The 24,061-nt window shown below is 57.3% G+C and overlaps 9 protein-coding genes and 1 pseudogene across 9 annotated transcripts; 1 reads left to right on the top strand and 9 right to left on the bottom strand.

Moving 5' to 3' along the window:
• Positions 1-775: 775 nt before the first annotated feature.
• On the bottom strand, positions 776-2,893 carry DCS_03581 (uncharacterized protein; the record flags this gene model as incomplete). The annotated part of the gene is made up of 4 exons (XM_040800899.1): positions 776-1,738; positions 1,799-1,851; positions 1,928-2,142; positions 2,388-2,893. The coding sequence occupies 4 exons, from the start codon at positions 2,891-2,893 to the stop codon at positions 776-778; spliced, it is 1,737 nt and encodes a 578-aa protein (XP_040655932.1).
• Positions 2,894-4,074: 1,181 nt separating this feature from the next.
• DCS_03580 (uncharacterized protein) lies at positions 4,075-4,596 on the bottom strand (the record flags this gene model as incomplete). The annotated part of the gene is made up of 1 exon (XM_040800898.1): positions 4,075-4,596. The coding sequence occupies one exon, from the start codon at positions 4,594-4,596 to the stop codon at positions 4,075-4,077; it is 522 nt and encodes a 173-aa protein (XP_040655931.1).
• Positions 4,597-6,276: 1,680 nt separating this feature from the next.
• On the bottom strand, positions 6,277-6,819 carry DCS_03579 (uncharacterized protein; the record flags this gene model as incomplete). The annotated part of the gene is made up of 1 exon (XM_040800897.1): positions 6,277-6,819. One exon carries the CDS (start codon positions 6,817-6,819, stop codon positions 6,277-6,279), a length of 543 nt encoding a protein of 180 aa, XP_040655930.1.
• Positions 6,820-8,773: 1,954 nt separating this feature from the next.
• Positions 8,774-9,334, bottom strand: DCS_03578 (uncharacterized protein; the record flags this gene model as incomplete). Its single annotated transcript, XM_040800896.1, has 1 exon — positions 8,774-9,334. One exon carries the CDS (start codon positions 9,332-9,334, stop codon positions 8,774-8,776), a length of 561 nt encoding a protein of 186 aa, XP_040655929.1.
• Positions 9,335-12,386: 3,052 nt separating this feature from the next.
• On the bottom strand, positions 12,387-12,917 carry DCS_03577 (uncharacterized protein; the record flags this gene model as incomplete). Its single annotated transcript, XM_040800895.1, has 1 exon — positions 12,387-12,917. The coding sequence occupies one exon, from the start codon at positions 12,915-12,917 to the stop codon at positions 12,387-12,389; it is 531 nt and encodes a 176-aa protein (XP_040655928.1).
• Positions 12,918-13,609: 692 nt separating this feature from the next.
• DCS_03576 (uncharacterized protein) lies at positions 13,610-14,146 on the bottom strand (the record flags this gene model as incomplete). Its single annotated transcript, XM_040800894.1, has 1 exon — positions 13,610-14,146. One exon carries the CDS (start codon positions 14,144-14,146, stop codon positions 13,610-13,612), a length of 537 nt encoding a protein of 178 aa, XP_040655927.1.
• A 1,127-nt stretch (positions 14,147-15,273) lies between these two features.
• DCS_03575 (uncharacterized protein) lies at positions 15,274-18,879 on the top strand (the record flags this gene model as incomplete). The annotated part of the gene is made up of 3 exons (XM_040800893.1): positions 15,274-15,472; positions 15,530-16,790; positions 16,977-18,879. The coding sequence occupies 3 exons, from the start codon at positions 15,274-15,276 to the stop codon at positions 18,877-18,879; spliced, it is 3,363 nt and encodes a 1,120-aa protein (XP_040655926.1).
• Positions 18,880-18,990: 111 nt separating this feature from the next.
• On the bottom strand, positions 18,991-20,680 carry DCS_03574 (uncharacterized protein; the record flags this gene model as incomplete). Its single annotated transcript, XM_040800892.1, has 2 exons — positions 18,991-19,895; positions 19,966-20,680. 2 exons carry the CDS (start codon positions 20,678-20,680, stop codon positions 18,991-18,993), a joined length of 1,620 nt encoding a protein of 539 aa, XP_040655925.1.
• Positions 20,681-20,711: 31 nt separating this feature from the next.
• On the bottom strand, positions 20,712-21,089 carry DCS_03573 (uncharacterized protein; the record flags this gene model as incomplete). The annotated part of the gene is made up of 1 exon (XM_040800891.1): positions 20,712-21,089. The coding sequence occupies one exon, from the start codon at positions 21,087-21,089 to the stop codon at positions 20,712-20,714; it is 378 nt and encodes a 125-aa protein (XP_040655924.1).
• A 1,392-nt stretch (positions 21,090-22,481) lies between these two features.
• Positions 22,482-22,771, bottom strand: DCS_03572 (annotated as a pseudogene).
• Between the last annotated feature and the right edge of the window lie 1,290 nt (positions 22,772-24,061).

The following is a 24,061-nucleotide window of genomic DNA, read 5'->3' as shown; positions in this document are numbered from 1 at the left end:
GACGGTGAATTGAGTAGTCCGTACACCGTCATAGTACCATGTGCGGCGCAAGTCCATGTACAAGTACAAGGACCGTACAGTACAGTACCTGCATGTGTGTAAGTGCTTACATGCATGTGTGTGCTTACTTGCATGTGCGCACTTACTTGCAGGTGTGCACTTACTTGCATGTGTGCACTTACTTGCATGTGTGCACTTACTTGCATGTGTGTACTTACTTGCAGGTGTGTACTTATTACTTACTTACTGTACTTGCATGTGTGTACTTGTAAGTACTTATTACTTGCTCCGTACAGCATCACTTGGGGCTGTTCAACTACTGTAATGCTCCGTACTCCGTTCCCCGTATGGAAGTCTCGGGTACTCGTACTTGTTCAGTACTACCTACACTTGTGCGTGTACAGAGTACACCCACCACCGCGGACATGTACATGCACTTCAAGGCGTACACTGCGCTGCAAGTGCAAAGACGTCTTCATGACATACCCACGTGACCAACGAGCAAAGTGACTCGCGGTTGAATACAAAGCTTTGCCCCCCCCTGCACTGCAACGCTGTGCGTGCAAGTACTTACTTGGGCGGACACGCAGCTGTACGGCCCTTGCAAGACGAATGATATCATGTATTACTTGCTTGTAATAATACAGTGTACGTGAAAGTCAAGAGCCAACGAATCGCCAGGGCCCTTCGTCCAGCTCTCGCCTCCCAGCCGGCCGGCGGCAAAGCCGACAGGTTGCCGCGGCTGCTGTGGTTCCGTGCGCACTGAATACAACGTCTACTCGTAGCCAACGTCGTGACAGCCGTCCAAGATCCTGTCCAGGATGCCTGTGAAGTCGGCGATTTGCGACTTGATCAGCTCGTGGCTCTCGGCCGGCACCTTGCCGATGATGGCGGCGCCGAGGGCGGAGAAGGCAGTCTGCGTATGCTCGAGCGACAAGGTGACGGTGTAGCAGGCGTTGGCCTTTTCGATGTCGTTCCGTCGATCCTCGAGGGCAATCTTGAATCTGGTGCCGATGGCCTCGAAGTATTCGGCAAGCTTGAGGAGACTTTTTTGGTCGTCGGCGTCGACGGCCGTCAGCTGCGAAAGCTTGGCGGTGCTGGCGGCCACGTCGTCGAGGAAGTTCTTGAAGATTTCGACCAGGTCGTGGTTCGAAAGAGCGTCCTTGTCGATGTGCGTGCCGACGACGCCAATGGCGTTGTGGATGTCGTTTACGGTGTCCGTCGTGGTGCTGCGACGATGGACGACGCTGGCCGAGGCCACGGCGGCGAAGAGAAGGGCGACGTTGAGCCTCATGACGGACGAGGATAGGGTTGCGGGAGGGATGGCGTGCGAATCTTGGATGGGATCTTTTGCCTTTGCCCGACGCGATGCCGGATGCTTCGACGGACGGTTATTTGTACGGAGCGCCGGCACGTAGGCACGGCCATGCGAGCGGCGTACGAGCACTGTACCGTGAGCATGTGGCGACAGGCGTGCTGCGAGCACATCGACAAGTGCGCCGAAGCCCGGGGTGTCGATACGCCGAAGGTGCTCTGCTGCCGCACCATGGGCGGGGTTATCGTGGCCGACGGCAAAAACTCGCAGGAGCCCGATGGTTGGACATGGCATCCTTCCGTTCCCTTTGAACGGCACTTGCACCGAGCATCCGACGCACGGCGATCGATTGGAGGACCGCGGGTCGTTGGGCCGAGTGGCATCGGCCGCCGCCTTGGCTCGATGCCGCGATGCCAGCTCGGCCTGCCGAGGTCGTCGTCGTCGTCAAGCTGAGGCCTGATCCTGCTCGATCCTCCGGCCGACTGACGAGAGAGACGACGGGGCAAGTCGCGGGTACTCGGTCGCTCGGTTGGCGCCTCCGCGCCGGGTAGGTACCCGGTACATGCGGCGAGCTAGCCGTGGCGGTGTAGCGGCGGCATCAGCACACGTTACATTGGCCGGGAGCCTTGACGCGGCATTCCCAGGCCATCGGCAGACCCTTTGTCATGCACGGGCAGAACGCTTCCAAGGCATCGCAGGTGGGAGAAGCGTGCGTCGAGAGAACTGGGCTTTTTCGGGGGAAGCACGGGTGCGAAGGGTCCGTCGACGTCAGCCATGGGCCGCGGCACGTGGGCGCCGCTCCGAGACGGCACGAGCGAGAGCAGAGGCTTGGACGGTCACGTGTGCGGTGCAGGGGATAGAGGAGCATGGCCTCTACTCCGTACAGTGGACTACAGTACTGATTGACAGGGGGAATTGAATTATAGTACAAGTCAGTATTACTCCGCAAGTTCAGAGTAGCTCTACAGATATGATGTGCTCCTCTCCCGCTCCCCCTCACCAAACTTGCGCCGCAACGCACACGGCCCACTTACGTCTCTATCGTCGCACAAGCACGTCGGCATCGTCTCACGCCGGCACCGTCTTGCGTCGGGGGTCAGCACAGTCGTTCAAAATGCCATTCAGGATCTTGTCCATCTGAGCGGCATGCGACGCGACGTCTTCACGGGTTTCCTCGGCCACCTTGTCGTGGATGACGTCGGAGAGTTGGGAAAAGACGTCCTTTGTCTTGTCGAGCGACTTGTGGACCTTGCGGCACTTGATGACCTTGTTGCCCTCTATGGCGAACTGAATCGTCGTGCCGATGGCCGGGTAGAGCTTGGAAAGCTGGACGAGACTCATCTGGTCGCTGACGTCGACGGCCAGGCCGGCGAGCTTCTTGGCCCCGGCGCTTATGTCCCCGGCGAAGTTTTGGAAGATGGCGTCGAGGTCGTCGATGGAAACGAAGCCATCGATTTCCTTCTTGAAGGCGTAGATGGTATTGTGGATGCCGTCTACCACATCGGTGGCGGCGCTGCGGCCGTGTATGACGCTGGCCGAGGCCATGGCGGCGGAGAGAACGGCAATGCTGAACTTCATGATGGTGGATGATTGTCTTATTGTTTCGTGACGTGACGGGGAACTTTGGTCGAGGAATATGCTGCGAATCCTGAGCCATGTCGGAGGCCCGGGGGGGCTACTTATATGCATAAGCACCGACTGCGCGGCCTGGTTTCGGGAAGGGCGTGCCATAACCGCAGGCCCGACACTTGCGGTGGGTTGCCGTGCTCATCATCATTTGATGCCATGGGTACTGTATGCGAGGTGTTTTGGACCAAGTGCCGGTGTGGGAGCGAGCAAGAGCCGGACGGTGGCTGACAAGGTGCTGTATGAATCGTGCAACTCGCCCCGAGTGTTTGGAGCGCTCCGGCTACGTGGTAAAGGGTGGCAGCAGAGGGCAGCAGTGGGCAGGAGATGGCAGAAGATGGCAGCAGAGGGCAGCAGTGGGCAGCAGTGGGCAGGGGATGTCAGGGGATGACAGGAGATGATAGGAGATGACAGGAGTTGAAAGATATTTACTTGGCACTGTCCGTTCGGCCTCAGGTTGAGTTGCTGAGCCACGGTGCGTGGCTTGATCCTGGGCAATGTACTTACTGCGAGTAAGTACTCCGTACTCCGTACCCCTTCGGACGCTGCCGCTGGCCTGTGGCTTATGCCTCGCTGCTTCTCGTGGCTCGCTCCTCGCGGCGACTTGTGGTGACGGCGAGCGACCGCCAACGAGCACATGTACCCTGTACACGTGTTGGTGGCCTTTTTGGTGGGCACCTCCGCGCGACGTAGGTTCCCGGTACTTGCCCAACCACGTGCGCTGGCAGCGAAGCGGCTTCAGGCACGCACGCCTTGCTTTTACTCGCCGCAAGCATCTACGTACCGTTCGCCGCACATCAGCGCACCAGCCGTTCTGCGGCAGGATGATTCATACTACGTGTGCAGTCCGGTTCGACGTCACGGCCGCCCGAGCATGGTTGCGTCACCGTGGCCCGGGGGCTTCCCAGGAGAAGGCACTACGGGTGGGAGGAAAGAGTCCAATGGCATTCGGTGCCGGTCTCCGACTGGACGAGGGCCAACGATGGAGCGGTCACGGGTGTGGTGTCGAGGCGACGAGCAAAGTGGCATGATGTAATTGAACTATGTCTGCTTTCCCTCCCGCTCTCTCTCTCTCGCCGACACGTCGCGCCGCTCGCTACCCATCGCCGCACCGCAACACGCACGGCCTACGGCTACGCCTGGATGGGCCTGATGGTCGAGCGGCTGGAGCTGGCACAGCCGTTCAGAGCATCGCTCAGGATCTCGTCGAGGTCGGCAGCCTGCGACGTGATGGCTTCGTGGTGAACCTTGGCCACGCTGTCATGGATGAATGCGGCGAGATTGGAGAACACGGCTCTGGTGTGGACGAGCAAATCCTGCACCATGTAGCATTGCAAGGCCTTGTTACCCTCGACGGCGAGCTGAATCGTGGTGCCGATGGCCGGGTAGTCGTGGGCAAGCTGGACAAGACTTGCCTCGTCCCTTTCGGCAGACGGCAACCCCTGTAGCGTTTTCGAGTCGACGGCCATGCGGGCGAAGAAGTCCTTGAAGAACTTGTCGACCGAGGCCTGCGTGGGAGCGCCCTTGTCGATTCCCTTCCTCAACAAGTAAACATTGTTGTATATGTCGTTTACGGTGTCGGTCGCGACGCCGCGGCGATTGATGGTGCCGGCCGAGGCCACGGCGGCGAAGAGGATGGCGACGCTGAACTTCATGACGGACGAGAGCCAGTTGTCGTGTGATACGAATGGAGGCTTGGTGGAGCGGTACGCCGTGGATGTTGGATGAGATGCTGTGCCGAGGAAACCATGGGATGCCACGAGGGCATTATAAGTATGCCGCCGAGCACCGACGGCGCTGGTGGTGCATGATGCATCGTGACGCTGTCCATGCAGAGCGCACGCAACCTGTACCGAGCATTCGGTGCCCACCCGGCCGGCTAGGAGGTGGCGGCAGGCGAGGGAGGGAAGCTACCGTTCGGCATTAGGATGAAGCGCCTCGGCCGCGGCAGCGGACTTGGTCCTGGGCAATTTGCGTCGGGATGCTGCCGTGAACCTGGCTGCTCGATGTCGCTCGAAGGTTGCGGCGACGGCTGGCGAGAGCAAGCACATGTAAGTACGTAAGCACACCATGGTGCTGCAAGTAAGCAAGTACCTAGTATTACTTGATCAATGCTGTGCTTGTCCTGTACATGTGCTGGGCCGTTTTGTCCAGCGTACCGGTACAAGCAGGTCCCGGGTGTTGGCAGCGACGAGGTAGGTACCCAGTACATGCGCCGGTGCCTGCGACGAGCCAGGGGTGCGTCCACGAGCCTGGTGTGTGCCAGCGACAGGCGGTGATGGCACACACGTCGCAGGTACGGAGCTTCCAGCGCTTGCATTACTCGTTCACTCACAAGCAACAAGCACAAGTACGTAAGCACTAGGTACCCAGTCACTAAATAGTTCACTAAAGAGTTCACTAAATGTTAACTAAATATTACTTAGTTCACTAAATAGTTGTACTGTAGGTTAACCCCATACTGTACTGTATCTTCAACTACTCCGTACAGTAAGTGCATGCACCTACTTACGCTCAAGCTCAAGTATCAAGTACAGTGTCACGGTGTTGCTGCGCACTAGCGAGAAAGAATTTTCGCCATGCCGCACCTCGAGCGGCATAGGAGAGCGCCGGACACGGCACACGCCTCCGACGAGACGCTTGCTGAGATTGTGCTCGTCGCATGCGGATGCTTGGCGGCATCGAGGCACGCCCAAGGCATGAGCGAGCGCCGGCAAGTTGGCTTCGTGAATCGGAGCGGGTGAATCCCCCTCGAGGAGAGATGACGAATCGCGCAATGGGCTCACGATGCGCCGACGCCCTTTGCACGAGGCACGAGGCAGCGGCACCTTGGCCCTTGCGAGGCACCCGGCAGGTAGGCCGCCATCTTGGCCGTCGCAGGTCGGTGTCACGGGTGCTGGAAGTGGTGCTCGCATGCGCCGTGGCAAAGGATCAATGGCTGCTTTTATTACTTGGCTGCGTTTCAAGGTACGGAGCACCTGTACAGGCATATTCGGCATTGCTGCATATCCGCTTCGACGAGGCAACGGATAATACTGCCTCCGTGCTCGCGAGCAAGCGTGAAGCAGGTGCGGCACATGCATGCATGCATGAGATCGATCACGTGCAAAAGGCGGCGACGGCGAGGAGCAAGAAAAGGCAAGCAAGCAAGTTGGTAGACCAAATTATGCCATCAACACCCCCCGTACGCCTGTATCCGTACACGTGGCCGTCTTCATACCTGGCCTTGCGCTCGAGATGCGTCTCGCCCGACGACCGACCCGTCGTCGCCCTCCCTCGACCCTGCCACCTCTCGACGAGCTCCCCGTCGAGGCAGAGCCTTGCCCGCACGCGCGTCAGGCCGACGGAGGGCTGGCGTTGGTGCAGTGGTCCTTGGTAAACTGCGCCTTGGCGTCGTTTAGGATGGTGAGAATCCCCTCGGCGTACGACGCCGCCGCCGCCTTCTCGTGCTGAGGTACCGCGCCGCCCATGTAGTCTCCGAAGCTGTAGAAGTCGGTTTGCACGGCGTCGACGGCGTGCTCCATGATGTAACAGTACCCGTTCCTTTCGACCGTCTCCTTTTGCCCCACGACCGATTCATGCATGGAGCGACCAAAGGGGCCCAGCTTCTGACCGAGCCAAAGAAGGTTGGCAACGTGCTCCGGTCCGTTCAACCCGCTGCTCTTCAGCGTCTCGACGCCGGCTTTGAGGCGCACGTGAAGCTCGCCCGTGGCCGCCACGATCTCGTCGATGAAAAGGTTGGGGTTGCCGGCCATGGTCGAGGTGAACCTTGCCATGGCATTTGCCATGTCCCGCACCGGATGCTCGGACTGATGGCGGCCGTCGATGACCCACGCCGATGCGAGGGCGGCAAAGGGAAGGGCGTGGGCAAGCTTCATCCTCGACGACGGACGGTGCACGGGTGGGTGGCCGATGAAGGGTTGGACGAACGCGCTCAGCACGGGATGCCATCAAGGTTTATAGGCGGCGCCTGTCACCATCCACCCCAGTGTACGCCGTGGTACGCCGCGTACCGTGCGGTGTAATACCGCCCAGGATGCCCGCACCCGACGAGGCGCCCGTTTCTTGTCGACTACTTGCTTGGTTGGCAGCGGCATGGTAATAGCGGCCGCGCAAGCAGGTATACGTTCATGCACGACTACAGCAAGTAAGTATTGTAAGTATTTGTAATGCCTACACTTGATATGTGGACAAGTTTCCCTCGTAACCCTGGGACTTACTTACGCTACCAGGCGAGCCTCAAGTGCGCGCCCACCATGTTATCCGTGTTACGTACAGTAGTCATGATCATTCTCTGTTGATCACCCAACTATTAATTATTACTCCGTAATTAGACCACAAAAAAATTGGCGCCAGAGTCGATGTGGATCTACTAGGTGTTACGGCGCATAGGTTGCGACGTTCTCCCCTCCCCATCATACAACTAATCATCAACAAGACGACAAGATGGTATTATATTATATACGCCCATTCTGTTCCGTTCTCCTAGTCTTACATAGGCGGCCTGGTCTCACGAAACATATGTACTTGTATATTTCATCTCCATGATATTCGTTCTGTTAAGCGCATGACCTGGCGGTAAACTCTTCCCTCCAGCGTGTGGACAATTTACATGCACTGTAGTTACTGCTATTGCATGTACGGACATGTAAGTAATTCGGTGCATGGACGTAAGTAGTGTCAATATAGACACGAGAAACAAATGCACCTCCTCCATATTTGGTAGGGAGCACAGATGGTAGGAAATGCACTTACTTGCACCCAATTTCTTAAACCTGCAGTACAATACGTGCAACTGAAGTGTACATGTACTTTTAAGTAGAACGAACATGTAGTTGTGTGACTTTAAATTTTACACGGAGTACTCCGTGCAGTCCCTACCTCCATGTGTAGTTGCAAGTTACGTGTACGCTGCTGATACCGGAATCTGCCCGCGTCCGTACCTGTGCAGCACAATACGCCGTGCAGAGTTCTATCAGTGGCAGCGGGTCTCATAATTTTCAAAGGGACTTGCTTGTTGGATTCAAACATTACTGGTTTCCTCGCTATTTTAGGACGTGTTCAAGTTCTCGCCAGCTCTTGAGCGAACCAACCCAGCATGACTACGCACCGGATGACGTGCTGTATTCAGGAATGCGTAATGAATACGTACTGGCATGTACAAGCATGGTCCACGTGCACCGAGTCCGACGAGCGGCCATCAACACTGTACATGCACCGTGAGCGTTGGTATTCTGGTGCATGATGCATCCCTAGGTGCAGCAGCGGACGTACTTGCAAGCACACCGGCCCTTTGAAAGCGGCCGCACAAGCAAGTGCTGCAAGCACAGTACTTATTACTTGCAGATACCGTACCGTCTTACTCCAAGTATTACAGGAATACCTGTTCAAGTTACGTATTTGCAACACCTGCACTCGATACGTGGACAATATTACCTCGTGAAACCGGTACACTAGCGCCATGTCCTCCTCGTTGCGTATTCACGATTCACCCCTCTGCCACTGAACGTCAGCAAGCTGACAAGATGGCATGCTGTACTCCGTACACCGACTCCGTACTCGGTATTATTATTACTGTATTGACAAATATTTCATCCATGAGCTACCTCAACGTCCACGCCGGTGCCGATTCAGGTAGGCGGCTGGCTGGGGGTGGGAGGGAGGCGACGAGGCAGGAAATGCGCCGCAAGCGCCGACGGACGGCACGACGGACGGACGATGCGCAGCCGGTGAGGTGAGCATGACGACGAGGCGAAACCAGGCTTTCCGACCTTAAACTGCTAGGGAGCATTGCCACGCATGCCGGCGCGCTCGACAAGAATGCACGAGCCATCATGATTCTCGCTTCTCCCGCCGCTCCGCACCGATCCATCCTTGCTGTTGACCGCACGACCCCCTGGCGAAAATCTCCAACTTTGTCTCCTCCAGCGTGTTGAGAATTCTCTCCGTAAAGGACGCGGCAGCTTTCTTCTGACCTCGAGGTGCCGTGCTGATCATGTAGTTGCCGAGTTCGAGGAACTGGGCCTGAAGTGTATCCACCGCGCTTCCCATGTCGGCACAGGTCTCATCCCATTGGATCGTTGAATTTTTACCCACGAGAATATCATGGATGAAGGAACCGATTCTCCCAAACTGTTCACCAAGCAAACGAAGCTTGACGCCATGCTTCGAGCCGGACTTGGTGAGCACGGTCATGCAGGCATCAAGCTTTCCAGCAAGCTCTTTGCTGGCGTTGACAATATCGCCGGCCGAGGGAGTGTTGTCGACGATACTGATGGCGAAGTCTTGGATGGAATGATCGATCCCCTCTACGGGATTGTCGGCCTGATTGCTGCAATAGACATTGGCCGCAGAGGCGGCACCGGCGAAAAGAAAGGCATTGCTTAGCTTCATGGCGAACGATGTGATGGAAAAGATTCCGGAGAGATGTGGTGCAATAATTACCGCTGATGCAGTTTGTAGAAAAGTAAGTATATACATACCGGGTGTGATGGAGGGTTCTTATATAGCCTGAAATTACTGTAGTCTTATTTTAGAAACTACCGTAATTACACATGGACAAGTAAGGAGTACAGACACCTAACTGTAGGTGTACTTACTTATACCTACTTACTTACATGGGCCGGGTACTACAAGTACAACTACCGTTACAAGTAGTACAACTATGTGTACGGAGTATTTTTAGCATGTTATACTCAAGTACTCACACGCAAGTACGCCGTATACATGTGCTTGCTTGTCCATGAATAATACTTACTTACTTACTGTACTTGCTTGCACTTAAGTAAGTACTTGCTTCCATGTGGTTGAGCAAGTACGAGTATCCCCGGGGCAGTTCTTGAACCATTCATTGCCCCCACACAACCCACCCAGTCCTTGCAGTGGGCCATGGGACGCTACGTCTTGTGTTGTACTGTAAAATCTGCCAATGTAAGTACGTAGGTACGCAGTACGCTGTAGGTGTAAGTGGAGGTGTACTTATGACCACTCTGTACTCGTGTCCAATACTGCACCTTTAACCAATATAAGTACTTGCGAGCCCGGCAGGAGAGCAACAGTGGTACAAGTACGGAGTAACAGTGCTCCGTGCTCCGTACTGCACTCCGCACTTGAGTGCTTGGCGAATCCTAGACTTCTGGAATGTTGAGAGGGCGGCATGGCGGAGATTATCTGCACCGGGTTCTCGTACATGTACACCGATAATTGCTGTTATTACACCCAAGTGCACAAGTACGTAAGCATCCTTGCACAGTATACGTAAGAACTTCGTACGGAGTCCATGGCTGTGCATTCATTTGACGGTCCTGGAGCGTGAAGCAAGCCGGGAAGGTCGTAGAGCACAGACAACTGCACTTGAGGAACCGTCGTTGTAATGCTTATTACTGTACAGACAAGTATTGCTTGAACATGTAGCAAGTACATGTGCAAATTAGCGAGCATTCCAAGTGTGCAAGTAAGTAAATACACCTACATGTGCATGTAGAGAGCGCTTTTCTTCTCTCCTTATCCTTATCAGATTGTTCACTCCATTGGCTGGGCCTCTCACTCCCCCACACGTGACGTGGGTCGTTCGACGTCACGAATCCCGTTACATAATCGTTACCACAGTACATGTACAGTGCGTACTCCGTCCATGTACATGTACTCGCAGTGGCATCATGCTTTGGTTCCGCCAAGAGTATGTCGTGAGAGAAGGAGAAAAAAATCAAGAAAAAAATCAAGACCAACGATGTACATGTACTTTTACACCTACAAGTAGGGCTCCTTTAGACGTGCTGTAGATGTACTTGTCGTAGTTGCGGAGTATGAGTGTATTCCGGTTCGGAAGCCTAGTGTACGAGGCGAGGGTGCGATACAGTGTACTTGGATGCGTGCAATTGCAGTTGAGTACGTAAGTATATGGTACTTACAAGCACTGCAAGTGTACACCTACTGTACAAGTACATGTACATGCACACCTCCATTGACGGAGACTTGTAGGCCCATGCACAAGTAAGTACTTACATGTACAGAGTACTCCGTACATCGGGGTTTGATTGGTAACAAAGCTGGCTGGCTGTCAACGTACATGTACTTGTACATTCACAACTAGTACTACTTACTTCCCTGTACTTAAGTACTTTTACTACTTCCATGTATAAGCAGTGTACGGAGTACAGAGTACAGGATATGCTTGTACCGCTACCTGCAAGTGCCAGTAATAAAACAAGAGTTCCAAGTACGTATCGTACAGAACAAGTTGTACATGTAATACCGAGTGCAGTCACTTATACCGTACCCAAGTACAAGCGCTACGAGTGCGTAATACATGTAGATGTGATGTGCGCAAGTGCAAAAGTACGTCCATATTCTGCCAACATGCTCGAATCAGCACTAAACTGCATAGGGGTACATCTGCCCTGACGGAGTCCGTGTACGCGTATCCAAGTACCTACACGCGCAGTACAGAGTACAAGTATTGCTGTATTTGGTCAAGCTCATGCATTCCTGCAGCCAAGTACAAGTAAGTAGTTGTGTTTGTACTGTACTTGCTGACATGTATCGCAGCATCCAAAAAGTGGACCCAGTCCGTCATGACTCGTGCGTGCATACCCGCAACTTTATTTTGTCCCACCACAATAAGTACAAGTACTTCTACAAGTACCGGCCCACCCACATGTTCTCCGTACTCGGTACCTACAGTACATGCAGGGCATGAAAATGAGACATGCCAGAAGTGGATCAATTCGTTCCATGACTCGACACATCATCTTCGCTGCTGCGCTTGTATGGGTTTCAAGTACTTGCTTGATTATACGGAGTACTTGGACCTACAATTACACCTACAGCTACACCTACAACTACTTCCTTGCACGTACAGTAGTCGTAACCGTCGAAAGGGCAGCCGGTTACGTCCTTCCCAACGCTGGCCGTGTTCGTCCTTCGAGCAACAGTGTGCCACCTCCGTCCTGAAGGCAGACCTCCCTCGCAAGGGCAGGCGGCGCAAACGCATCATGTGCGCGTACTTGCAAGTATGGTACGTGTCACGTAGTGTACAGTACGTTCAGAGCACACTCACCACAACCGATGCATGTGCAGAGTACTGCAGACCTGCTTGTACACCTGCTGGCGGGAGGGCGAGGGGGTCTGCATGGTTGCCGTCTGGTCACGGGCGGCAGGTGCTGTAGTTGTAGTATTATTGATTACTCTCCAAGGAGACTCCTCCGTTATCGGTAAGCTTCACCTTCTAGAACGAACTCCTTCCCGTTAGCGCCGTCACCTACCGAGTCACATACTCCGTACTGTCCCCTCGTATGTAATTTATTCCTTCCATCTTCCTGGCCCGCTGGTTTCTTCCCAATACCGACCCCGTAGTATGCCGTGGCAATACCCCTTCACCGGCGTCGGACCTTGACAGCAGAGAGCTCAAAGTCCAGAGCGGCGAGGGCAAACGCTGACTCGCACGCTAGGTGGAGCGAGGCTCTGCATCGACACAATGGTCCTTTGTAAACTCCCCCTTGGCACCGTTCAGGATCTCGAGAATCCCCTCAGTGTACGAAAAGGCATTCGTCTTGTCTTCTGCAGCCACCGTACTGTTAATGTAAAGGCCGAGCTTGTAGAACTGGACTTGAATGTCATCGATAGCATGTTCCATATCATAACAGCGGCTATGCGCTTCGACGATCGGCTTTCTTCTCAATACCATTGACTTGATGAAGAGACCGATTCCGGCAAACTTCCGACCGAGCAAAAGTAGACTTGCATTATGCTCCGACCCGCCAACTGCAGCCTTTTCCAGTGCGGCGACGCCGACCTGAAGCTGTGATGCGAGTTCGCCGACAGCCGTCATGGTCTCGATGACTGAAAGCTTGTTCTGGGTCATCTGCCAGGTAAAGGCCTGGAGGGGATTTTCGATGCCCTGTATGAGAAGTTCAGAGTCAGTGGTGCCACTCGCCGACGCGAGAGTGGCCAGAAGAAAAGCGTCTGTGAACCTCATCGTAAAGGTCGGGATAGTCACAATGTATAGGTAGGCAGTTGATACGGACTCTTTTGCATCACATGGGTTCAAGGGCACTTTTATATTACTTACTTGTTGGATACATTCACAAATGCACTGTGTGTTAATTACTTGTGCTACGCCAAGAATTATAGCTGCAAGTGCTTGTCTAGGGTTATACAATCATGTCGCGCCCTGTACATACTTGCTCCTGAACAGGGCAATTAGGTAATTTTAATCCAAGTAATTGTACTTACTTGTCGCAACTACAGCACACCCCAGTACAAAAAAGCACACTGCATATGGAGTATTACAAGTATTATTAATGACAGAACACCAACTGACTTGCAGCGGTATTTGTGTACAAGTGCACCGGCCGCGATAGATTGCAATACGAGTAGTGAGGAGCCGGTAGGCGGCAGGTGCTGTAGTATTGGTTTATCTCCAAGCAGACTCCTTTGTCGTCTGTAAGCGTTCCCTTCTTCTAGGACTCCTTCCCGTTGGCGCCGTTACCTGCCGAGTCACGTACTGTCCCCTTGTGTGTAATTCCGTCCATCTTTCCGGAACACTAGTTGGCTTGTCCTCCTGACATTAACCCCGTAGTATACCGTAGCAAGCTACCTCCGCCGGCGTTAGATCTCGACGGCAGAGCTGGAAGCTCGGAGCGGCAAGGCCAACCGCTTACTCGCACGCTAGGTGGAGGAAGGCTTAGCATTGAAACATTTATCTTTCGTAAACTCCCCCTTAGCAATGTTCAGTTCCCCGAGAATCTTCTCAGTATACGACGAGACATTGGCCGTGTCTTCCGCAGCCACCGTGCCGTTGATGTAAAGGCCGAGCCTATAGAATTGGACTTGAATATCGTCGATGGCACGTTCCATATCTTGACAGCGCCCATGCGCTTGGACCATTGGCTTCTTGGTCACGACATTTACCCTGATGAAGCGGCCAGTTCCGTGGAAACTCCGACCGAGCGCAAGAAGATTTTTATTATGCTCCGATCCGCTAATTTTAGATTTTTCCAGTTCGTCGACGCTGACTTGAAGCTGTGGTGCGAGTTCACTGACAGCCGTCATGACCTTGTCGATGTTGATGTCTTGCCTGTTCTGGATCATCCTCGAGCTGAAGGTTTCAATGGCATATTCGATGTCCTGTAAGAGAATTTCAGAGTAAATGGTACTACTCGCCGACGCGAGAGTGGCCAGAAGAAAAGCGTTTGTGAACCTCATCATGTAAGACTAGATAGGCACAATGTATGGGGTATAGGTAGTTGTAGGTAGGCTGTTGTTACGGGTACAGTAGAATCTTCTACAACATCAAATGGGTTCAAGGGCACCTTTATAATAGTCGTTGGACGCATTGGTAAATGTGCTGTACGGTACGGAGTACTCCGCAATTACTTGTATTACGCCAAGAATTATAACTGCAAGTGCGTGCAGTACAAGTACAGTACCTACAATCATGTTGTGCTCTGCAAATACTTGCACCTGAGCAAAGCAGTTAGGTAATATTCACACAAGTAATTGTACTTGACGTAACCACACCCAAGTACATATAAGCACACTGTACTCCATACTCCGTACGGATACAGATGACAAATAATTACAGATGACTCCGTAAAGTTTCTCCAGCGGGATCCACCGTTTGGCGGCAGTCAACAAGGTGTGGTGGCGCGACAGGAATATGCGCTCGTGTAAGTACAGTACGGAGCACACTTGCGTACCGGTGCCGCAAGTATGACAAGCGCAGTTCTCGAACAACCATCAAGTCACCGGCAGCCATGGATCGCACTACAGTAAAAGTAAGTACTTATGCAGGCAGTCCTACACGTGCCCATGCTCGTTGCCGGTCGTTGGACGGAACACAGCAGCAGCGTCCTGTTGTTTGCAACGTCCAAACTTCTGGCCTTGAGCGGCGGCACAGGGAGGTGGTAAAGAGGTTACCGAGTCACAAGGGAGCGAGCCAATGGAGAAGATGGGAGTCTGATGAAGACGCCGTCAAGGGAACCCGTGGCAAAGGAACATGGATTTCCAAAACGGCCGCGTTCCGAGGTGAGTGTCTGGGGGAAGAATCGGTTGCCTCGGACGATTCAAGTGGGTGGTGGTCCAAGGTGCACCGCCACAGGTGCTGACAAACTCCATCAGCCCCCCTCCGCCCAGCCACAGCGGCATCGTCCCGCACGCCAAGCGGGGCAAAGCCGCTGGTCCCCTGGTTTGGAAATATTTTGGCCTCGAGCGGAGGAGCGTCGGTCGAAAACTGCATGCATCGGCAGCGTTCCGATTCTCTGCCCTGCAACGCCCGTCTCGAACCGTCCATCGAAATTCCCAAAGCAAGCGCAGAGCCCTAGACGAGCGCAATGTCGAAGCGCACCGCCGATGCCGAGGGCCACGGCCCGCTCAAGGGAGGCCATCGTCCGGATCTCATGGACGTCGACGACAAGGACATGGGCGAGTTCGAGGACGAGTTCGAGGACGAGTTCGAGAGCGAGGATGAAATCTTCGAGGCCGGCGTCGACGGCCGGCCGGACGCCGAGAGGGAAGCGGAGGAAAAGGCCGGTGAGTCGAGGGTCGAGGCACGGCAGTCTCGGGCCGCCCGCTGACGTCCGAGGCCAGCAGCGTCCATGGACGTCGACCAGGACACCTTCATCGTCGGCCGCAGCAAGCTCGAGCCAGGCCAGACGCTCGCACCCGACGTGACGACGTACGAGATGCTTCACAACCTCAGCACGCCCTGGCCGTGCCTCTCGTTCGACATCGTCCGCGACTCCCTCGGCGACGACCGGAGCGTCTACCCGGCCACCATGTACACCGTGGCCGGCACCCAGGCCGACTACGCCAAGGCCGCCGACAACCAGCTGCTCGTCACAAAGTTCAGCGGCCTCAGCCGCATGGAAAAGGTCGACGAGGGCTCCGACGACGAGGACTCGGACGACGAGCATGCCGACCCCATCCTCGAGAGCCGGTCCATCCCGCTGGGCACGACGACGAACCGCATCCGCGCCCACCAGATGCCCGGCTCCGAGGCCGGACGACCGCCGACGACGCTGACGGCGACCATGACGGAATCCACCGACGTCTTCATCCACGACGTGACGCCTCACCTCGCCTCCTTCGACAACCCCGGCAGCGTCGTCACGGCGCAGCAGAACAAGCCCATCTCGACGATCCGCGCCCACAAGTCGGAAGGCTACGCCGTCGACTGGTCGCCCACCGTGCCCGGCGGCAAGCTGCTCACGGGCGACAACGACGGTCTCATCTACGTCACGACGCGGACCGACGGGGGCGGCTGGGTCACCGACAACCGACCCTTCCAGGGCCACGCGGGCAGCGTCGAGGAGATTCAGTGGTCGCCGTCGGAGCAGTCCGTCTTCGCCTCGGCCTCGAGCGACGGCACCATCCGCATCTGGGACGTCCGCTCCAGGTCTCGCAAGCCGGCCATCACCGTCAAGGTGTCCAACCACGACGTCAACGTCATGTCCTGGTCCCGCCAGACGTCGAACCTCCTCGCCTCGGGCGCCGACGACGGCGCCTGGGGCGTCTGGGACCTGCGGCAGTGGAAGACCGACGCGGACAAGCCGCAGCCGCTCGCCCACTTCAACTTCCACAAGGAGCAGATCACGAGCCTCGAATGGCACCCCACCGACGACTCCATCATGGCCGTCGCCGCCGGCGACAACACCGTCACCCTCTGGGACTTGGCCGTCGAGCTCGACGACGAGGAGAGCAAGGACACGGCCGGCGTCAAGGACGTCCCGCCCCAGCTGCTCTTCGTCCACTACCTCAAGGACGTCAAGGAACTGCACTGGCACCCGCAGATCACCGGCAGCCTGATGGCCACGGGCGAGGAGCTGAGCGTGTTCCGGACCATAAGCGTGTGAGCAGACGGATGATGCCCGCCCGGCTTTCTTGTATATACATGCTGCGTCGTTTGTGAAGAAGAAAGCACGTAGCCCGCGACCGAGCATCGATTGCATCGCCGTGACCTTTTCCCACCTCGCCCCGTGCCAGCCATGGTTGCCGCCGAAATCGGTCGAGGATGACTAATGCCCGCCCGCTGCAGCCGGCAATTGCTCGTCAGCAACGACGGCATGGATTCGGAGAGGCGAGCTTTGCCACCCAAACAACGTGGCCCTCGGCTCGTCCTCGTCGCCGCGTCGACGATGAGACTCTTGAGCACGACGAGCCTCCGATTGGAATTGTTTCCCGGAGATGTCGTGCCCGAGTACACCGTTCTCTCGCACCGATGGGAGGACGACGAAGTCACGTTTGAGCACGTCGAGTCGGGCACCGCGCGAGGCCGCCGAGGCTTCCCCAAGATGAAGAGCAGCGCGCGGCAAGCTCAAGAGGGCGAGCACGGCACCGGGCACATCTGGATCGACACGTGCTGCATCGACAAGTCGAGCAGCGCAGAGCTGTCCGAGGCCATCAATTCCATGTTCCGATGGTACCAGAGGGCGACGCGGTGTCTCGTCTACCTCTCCGACGTCGTGTCCGTGGACGAGCTGGCCGAAAGCCGATGGTTCACAAGGGGCTGGACGCTACAGGAGCTCATCGCCCCGAAGGAGGTTCGCTTCTTCAACAAGCACTGGGAGCACCTCGGCGACAAGAAAAGCCTCGGGCGCCGGCTGAGCTTCATCACGGGCATCGGCGAGGACGTGCTTCTCGGCGCCGACCTCGACGCCGTGCCGGTCTGCCGCAAGCTCTCGTGGGCGGCGAATCGAGCGACGACGCGGCCCGAGGACATGGCGTACTGCCTCATGGGTCTGCTGCGCGTCAACATGGCCCTGCTCTACGGCGAGGGCGCCGAAAGGGCCTTCAAGAGGCTGCAGGAGGAGTTTATTCGGGAGTCGGAGGACGAGACCGTCTTTGCCTGGACGGCCGACCGGGACGAGGTGGACGGGAAGCCGTACTGGGGGATGCTGGCCCCCTCGGCCGGCTACTTTCGCCGCTCGGCCAACTTGACCATTCCTCGGTTCAAGGTCCCCCGTCAGGGCCAACCGACGACGGTGACGAACCGAGGCCTGAGGACGACGCTGCTCCTGCGGAGCCTCGAGACGGACGGCCCGCAGACGCTGTTCGTCGCGCCTCTCAACTGCTCGCGCTCGGACCGGGACGACGAGGGCGACGGGGATCCTCCCGAGGCGTTTACAATAACGCTGCAGAAGCTGTCGGACTTTGAGTCGCAGTACGCCCGGGTCCGGCCCGACATGGTCCTCCCGATCGGCGATGCCGACGCATCCGGGCACGGCGGCGAGCCGCACATGTCGACGGTGTTTGTCCGATCGACGCCCAGGGAGTCGGACCCCGTGGCGGGATTCTGCGTCCACGGGCGGCGGGACGTGGCATTCACCTTTGTCGCGGGTTCGCCTCGGGGGCCGGTCGCCGTGCAGGGGCATGTGGTGGCGACATTCGGCGGCGGCGGCGGCGTCGACGACGACGACGACGACGACAACGATGACGAAGATGACGAAGATGACGACGCGTCGATTCGGCCGTCCCCTCCGATGCGGCGGTACTGCTTTCTCGACATCCCGCCGGCCGAGGTGGACGCAAAGGTGGGAGGATTCCACGTACGGAACCTGCGACGGAGACGCGTCGTGGGCAGCCTCGTGATGAAGTTCACGGCGCATCTGGACGATCGACCGCCGCCGTCGAACCGGATCCTGCCGACGTCGTCCTACCGGGACCCCCACCTCGTCGTCGGACTGGAGCCCGCGCCTCGCAACCAACTGGGGACGCCGTCAGGGTTCGTACGGCCGTGGTACACGTTCAGCGACGGCGGCGACCAAGAAGCGTTGGAAGGCTTTGCTTCGGGAACGACGGCGCCGAGACGGCAGCACAGGGCTCCCGGAGGCGCGAGCATCCAAGTGGGCTTTTCGGCCGTCACGATCCGGTCAAGGACATACTACGAGGTCGAGCTCATCAACGCGACAGATCAAAGCACGACGGCGAGTCGGGCATGAGGAGACGGACGGTTCGGCGAAGAGCCATGGATTATATTCATCAAGTGCATGGCCCCGCGGGAAACGGGGCGCTCGTGCTATTTTACTCGTCTCGCTTTTCGCTATTTTACTTTACTTGTCTTGCATTTCCGAAAGCGCGCCATTCTTCACGTCAAGGTCCGAATCGTCGAGGGTGTGGCCCGTCGACCGGCCGACGGGCGTCTCGGCGATGAATTCCGGATCCGTCTCGTCGTCCCTGAGGATGGGCGGACCCTTGAAGTTCGCGCGGGCGTAGGCAAAGTACCAGATGAAGGCGATGGCGGCGAAGCCGGCGAAGACGGCGGCGGCGTAGTTCATGGTGTTGGCGTCGACGGGGAGAGAGACGGGCATGCAGAAGATGACGATGGCGAAGACGATCCAGACGATGCAGACGACGTTGACGAGGGGGCCCAGCTTCCCCAGGGGAAAGGCCGAGTTCTTGACGGCCTCGCGGCGGCGGACGAGGCTCACGAGGACGGGGACGGCGTACGAGGTCGAGAGGCAGATGGTGGCGACGCCGGTGAAGGAGTTGAAGGCGGCCGAGGAGCCAAAGTAGACGCAGCCGAGCAGGCAGTTGATGACGGTGGACAGGGCCAGGGCCCAGAGCGGCACGTCGAGCCTCGAGTCGACGCGGCGCCAGAGGGTGTGGCCGGGGATGGCGCCGTCGCGGGCGAAGGCGTAGGTGCAGCGGGAGGCGGCCGTCAGGGCGCCGATGCCGGCAAACATGAGGATGCCGAGGATGAGGAAGAGCAGGACGAAGCCGGCGGCGGCGGAGCCCGTGACGGTCTTGAAGAGCAGGCCGATGGGCTGCGAGTTGGCGACGCTGAGCAGCATCTTGACGTCGGGGAGGACGAAGAGCAGCGGGATGATGTAGATGATGCCGGTGATGCCGGCGGCGACGACGGAGAGGACGATGGCCCTCGGCACCTCACGCTCGGGGTTCTGGACCTCCTCGCACATGGAGGCGACCATGCCGTAACCGGTGAGGGTGTAGGCCGCTGGATTCGCCGTCGGGTCAGCACGCGCACGTCAAGGGTCCGTGGGGGCGGGGGGCGGGGATCAGCTCACGCTGCAGCAGGCCGACGAAAAAGGACCAGGCCGAGGGCCAGCCGCTGGCGTCGGCGTCGTAGTGGGCAAAGACAAAGGCGGCGTCGCGGCGGTCGTCGGACATGGCGAGGAGGGTGACGAGGATGACGACGACGGCGGCGGCGGTCCAGTAGATGCAGACCTTGTTGATGAGATCGAGGTGGCGCGAGCCGAAGGCGTTGACGAGGGCGCAGACGACCATGACGGCCCAGAAGCACAGGACCGTCTGCCACTGGTTGGCGACGTAGCCCTCGTCGAAGATGGTGATGGCGCTGAGGATGAGCTGGGCGCCCGAGAAGTTGATGGACAGGGTGACGGTCCAGTTGCCGACGAGGGTGAGCCAGCCGTCGACGAAGCTCACGAGCGGGGCCCAGCGGCGGGTGCTGAGCATGGCGGACCAGTAGTAGACGCCGCCGGCGGTCGGGTAGACGGCGCAGATCTCGGCGAGGGAGGCGGCGATGCAGACGGAGATGACGGAGACGAGGACCCAGCCGTAGAGGACGGCGACGGACTGGCCGTTGGTCAGGGTGATGTAGAGCGTCGTCGAGATGCCAAAGGGGACGGCCATGATGGCGAAGGAGAGGCCGAGGATGCTCATCATGCTCAGGTTGCGCGGCAGCTCCGACTTGTAGCCGAGCGAGGCCAGGGCGTCGTCGGCGGCGCGGCCGACGGGGCGACCGGTGCCCTCCTCCTCCATGGTAGCGAGACGGTTCGGCGGCGGCGGCTAGCTAGGTTGGCTCTGCAGTCGCGGCGGCTGCGGCGGGCGTCGAACGTCGAGACCGAGACGGCGGCTTGAATCGAGAGGGCCGAGGGGGGGCGGGGGGGGGAGGAGGAGCGACGTTGACGGCGGCGGCGTGGCGGAGGGACGTCGTCGTCTTGTACTTGCTTGGTTGTGCGAGCAGTCGATGGCCGCGGCCGCTCGCCTCGACGCATGGCCGCGGCCTCGCGCGTGTGCCAGGAAAAGGCTCCATCGTCGACGGGCCCATCGGAACGTGGACCACGGCTCCCATTCGCAGGCCTCCTAGCACGGGCTGACTAGCACGACACAGGCGGCCAGGGGAGACGGTGGGGACGAGGAACCAGGGTGCGGCGGAGCCGGTGGGCATCCACGGCGTCGTTGCTGACGCGGAGCATGGCGAGGTAGCATCGGCGGTTGGCCGTGAGAGGTGCGGATAGGTGGTGGCCAGAGGAGGATCGGATGGTTCGTCGTCGGTTGGCAGGCGGACGAGGGGAAAAGGGGAAAAAGGGGAAAAAGGAACTACTTGTCTCCGGTGGCTGAGGGGTAACCTTTGTGGCGCCTCTCGGGGGACGGATGAAGAGTTCATCGCCGGCCAGCCGACCACCGACGGTAGCCAGGCCCTGGCGCCACCGCCCTTGCCGTGGCGGGCCGCCCATTCGGGCAAAGCGCCGTCGAGGGTCTTGGTCCCCTAGGAGTCGGGAGGGACGGGCAGGTGGCGAGTGCAAGCAAGTACCTGTACATGTGGCGTGGCGCTCGCACGAGCAAGAAACACGGGTCAAGCGCACGCACGGGGCGAGCAGCAGGTGTACCCGGTACCTGCCGGTTCTCGGCACCTCCACAAGCACACGTACTGTAAGTACAGTACGGAGTATTACTTGCAGCTAAGTAAGTACAGTAAGTACAATTAGTACAGTAAGTACAATTAGTACAGTACAGTAAACAAATACGGAGTACCAAGTACTAGATAAGTAGTGTTTGTTGTACAGAGTACCCCGTACCGACTACTTGCAAGAAGGTGGAATGACAAGTACATGCTGTTGTACTTGCAACTACGGTACTTAAGTAAGTACTTGCACCAAAGTTCAACGTACTGTGCATGCAAGCACGGCGCCGGCACAGTGCATGCACAGCACTGCACACTAACAGGCACTTGGCACCTAGCGGGTTCAGGGAGCAGCAACGCATTCATCCCTGCAAAGATGGTTTCTCCCATGCATTGCTAACGTGGGGAAGATGGATTGATCAGCGATGGAGACCCCTACGAGTGCAGGCATTTCCCGTCGTGGTTGGGGACGTGCAGACAGACACCAACATCAACGGAAACGCATGCCTTTACATGCATCCACAAGGTCATGCATCCACAAAGTCGATGCACCGCGAGCGCGGACGACGACAGCGCTCCCGGACCTACCGCTCGGTGCCGGCAGGGGTTCTGCCCAGCGCACGCGACGGCGCTCCGAGGACCTACCGCCCAGTGTCGACACGGGTGTCGCACGGTACACACCACGGCGCTCCCAGGACCAGGACCAGCTTCTCCGCGCCGGCATGGGCTCTGCACAGCGCACGCGACGGCACTCCAAGCACCGCCCGCCCAGTGTCGGCACGGATGCCGTACGGTGCAGACCACGGCGCTCCCAGGCCTGACCTCCATCTCAGCGCGGGCATGGGGCACTGCGCAGCGCAGACCACGGAGAACAGACGACACCGCCCGACGCATCACACACCGCTGCGACCATGGACGGGGGAGGGTTGGACGCACCTGTGCTCGCGCTCCTCCTCCAGTGCGTGCATCACCACGACGGACAGGCGCACGACGCGCTGGCATGTGACCTGACCGGCTGCGGCGCAGAGCAGACGCAGGGTAGCGGCCTGGGACGTCGCCTGCACGTTGGGTCGGGAGCGCTGGAGGCATGGCGCGAAGCAGCACCAGACGGCACGGGCACCACAACAAGTACCACTCCACGCGTACGTACGTCTACATGCAGCGCGTACGCCGATGTCCTGCCACGTCGCATGCACCAATAGTGTACTGTGGAAATTGCGTAGCATCGTTGCTCCGTCGAGAGCAGATTGGGTGCCGGAGAATATCGAGATCCTTCTATAAGTACGTTGCGCTCCCACGCGGCCGGCCTGTGTCTTGGGGGGCGACGTGCCCGGAGTATGAGGTACCGCAATTGCATGGGCAAAACCGGCCAACGGCCTTGTACATGTACATCCATGCACAGTACCGGCAATGCGGAACACGGCCACCCCTGCCGACCAGCGCAGGCCATGCATCTACAGCACACACTCTGCAAGCACAACTAAGTACTAGGTACTACTCAAGTAAGTACTACTTACAGCAGGTAGTACTCCGTACAGTACGTTGTATTACATGTACTCCGTCCGTATTGCCATCATGGATGGGAGGAAGCGGAATGAGCGCAAATAATTACAGCAAGTAAGTACTAGGTACCAACGGAGTACAACCAACCACTATAAAGGTTCAACTACAGTACAGTTATTACTTACAACTAGTACCTAGTAAGTACAGTACTCCGTATCGGCTGCCGACATTGCATGTACTTGCAGCAAAGTACTGCCTCCGTCCACCATCACTGCGCAGCAGTACAACCAACATGTGCCGCCTACTCAAGGACATGTACTCCGTACTCCGTACAGCAAAGAGGGATTATTACTGCCCACAATCAGTACTGCGAGGTAATACTTGGGAAGTGTACGGAGTACAGTCACTTGACAAAAGCGACGATTCAGGTTTGGTAGCGCTACTCCTACAAAGTGAATCGACACTTTTGCCACCCCACTGTACATGTACTTGGGTAATTATACATGCACACTGTACGGAGTACAGCTCCACAAGCGGTGCCCGCACAACGGTGCTGCCAACGGCCAGTACGACCTGTGGTGTGATAAATACAGCAGTCCTGCACACAAGCCACCGCGTGTACATCCCATGCCTGCACAAGGACTGTGTGCGACATGTACCGTCCGCCACAATGCTTCCCGCAACATGTACCCATGCTCTCGGCGCATGTATTATTACTGTGTACTCGTGCTCTCTGCAACAAGTACTCGTGCCCTCTGCAACAAGTACTCGTGCTCTCTGCAATAAATACTCGTGCTCTCTGTAACAAGTACCCGTGCTCTTTGCAACAAGAACAAGTACTAGTATTCTCTGCAACAAGTACTCGTGCTTTCTGCGACAAGTACTGGTATCTCTGCAACAAGACTCGTACACTTTGCAACAAGTACTCGTCCTCTCTGCAACAAGTACTCGTCCTCTCTGCAACAACGACACGGCATCAAGCAAGTACAAGGGCAGCTTGCCATGTTACGTCA

Source organism: Drechmeria coniospora, chromosome 02 (assembly GCF_001625195.1).
Source record: "Drechmeria coniospora strain ARSEF 6962 chromosome 02, whole genome shotgun sequence".
NCBI lineage: Eukaryota > Fungi > Ascomycota > Sordariomycetes > Hypocreales > Ophiocordycipitaceae > Drechmeria > Drechmeria coniospora.
This window is presented reverse-complemented; position numbering and strand designations above follow the sequence as displayed.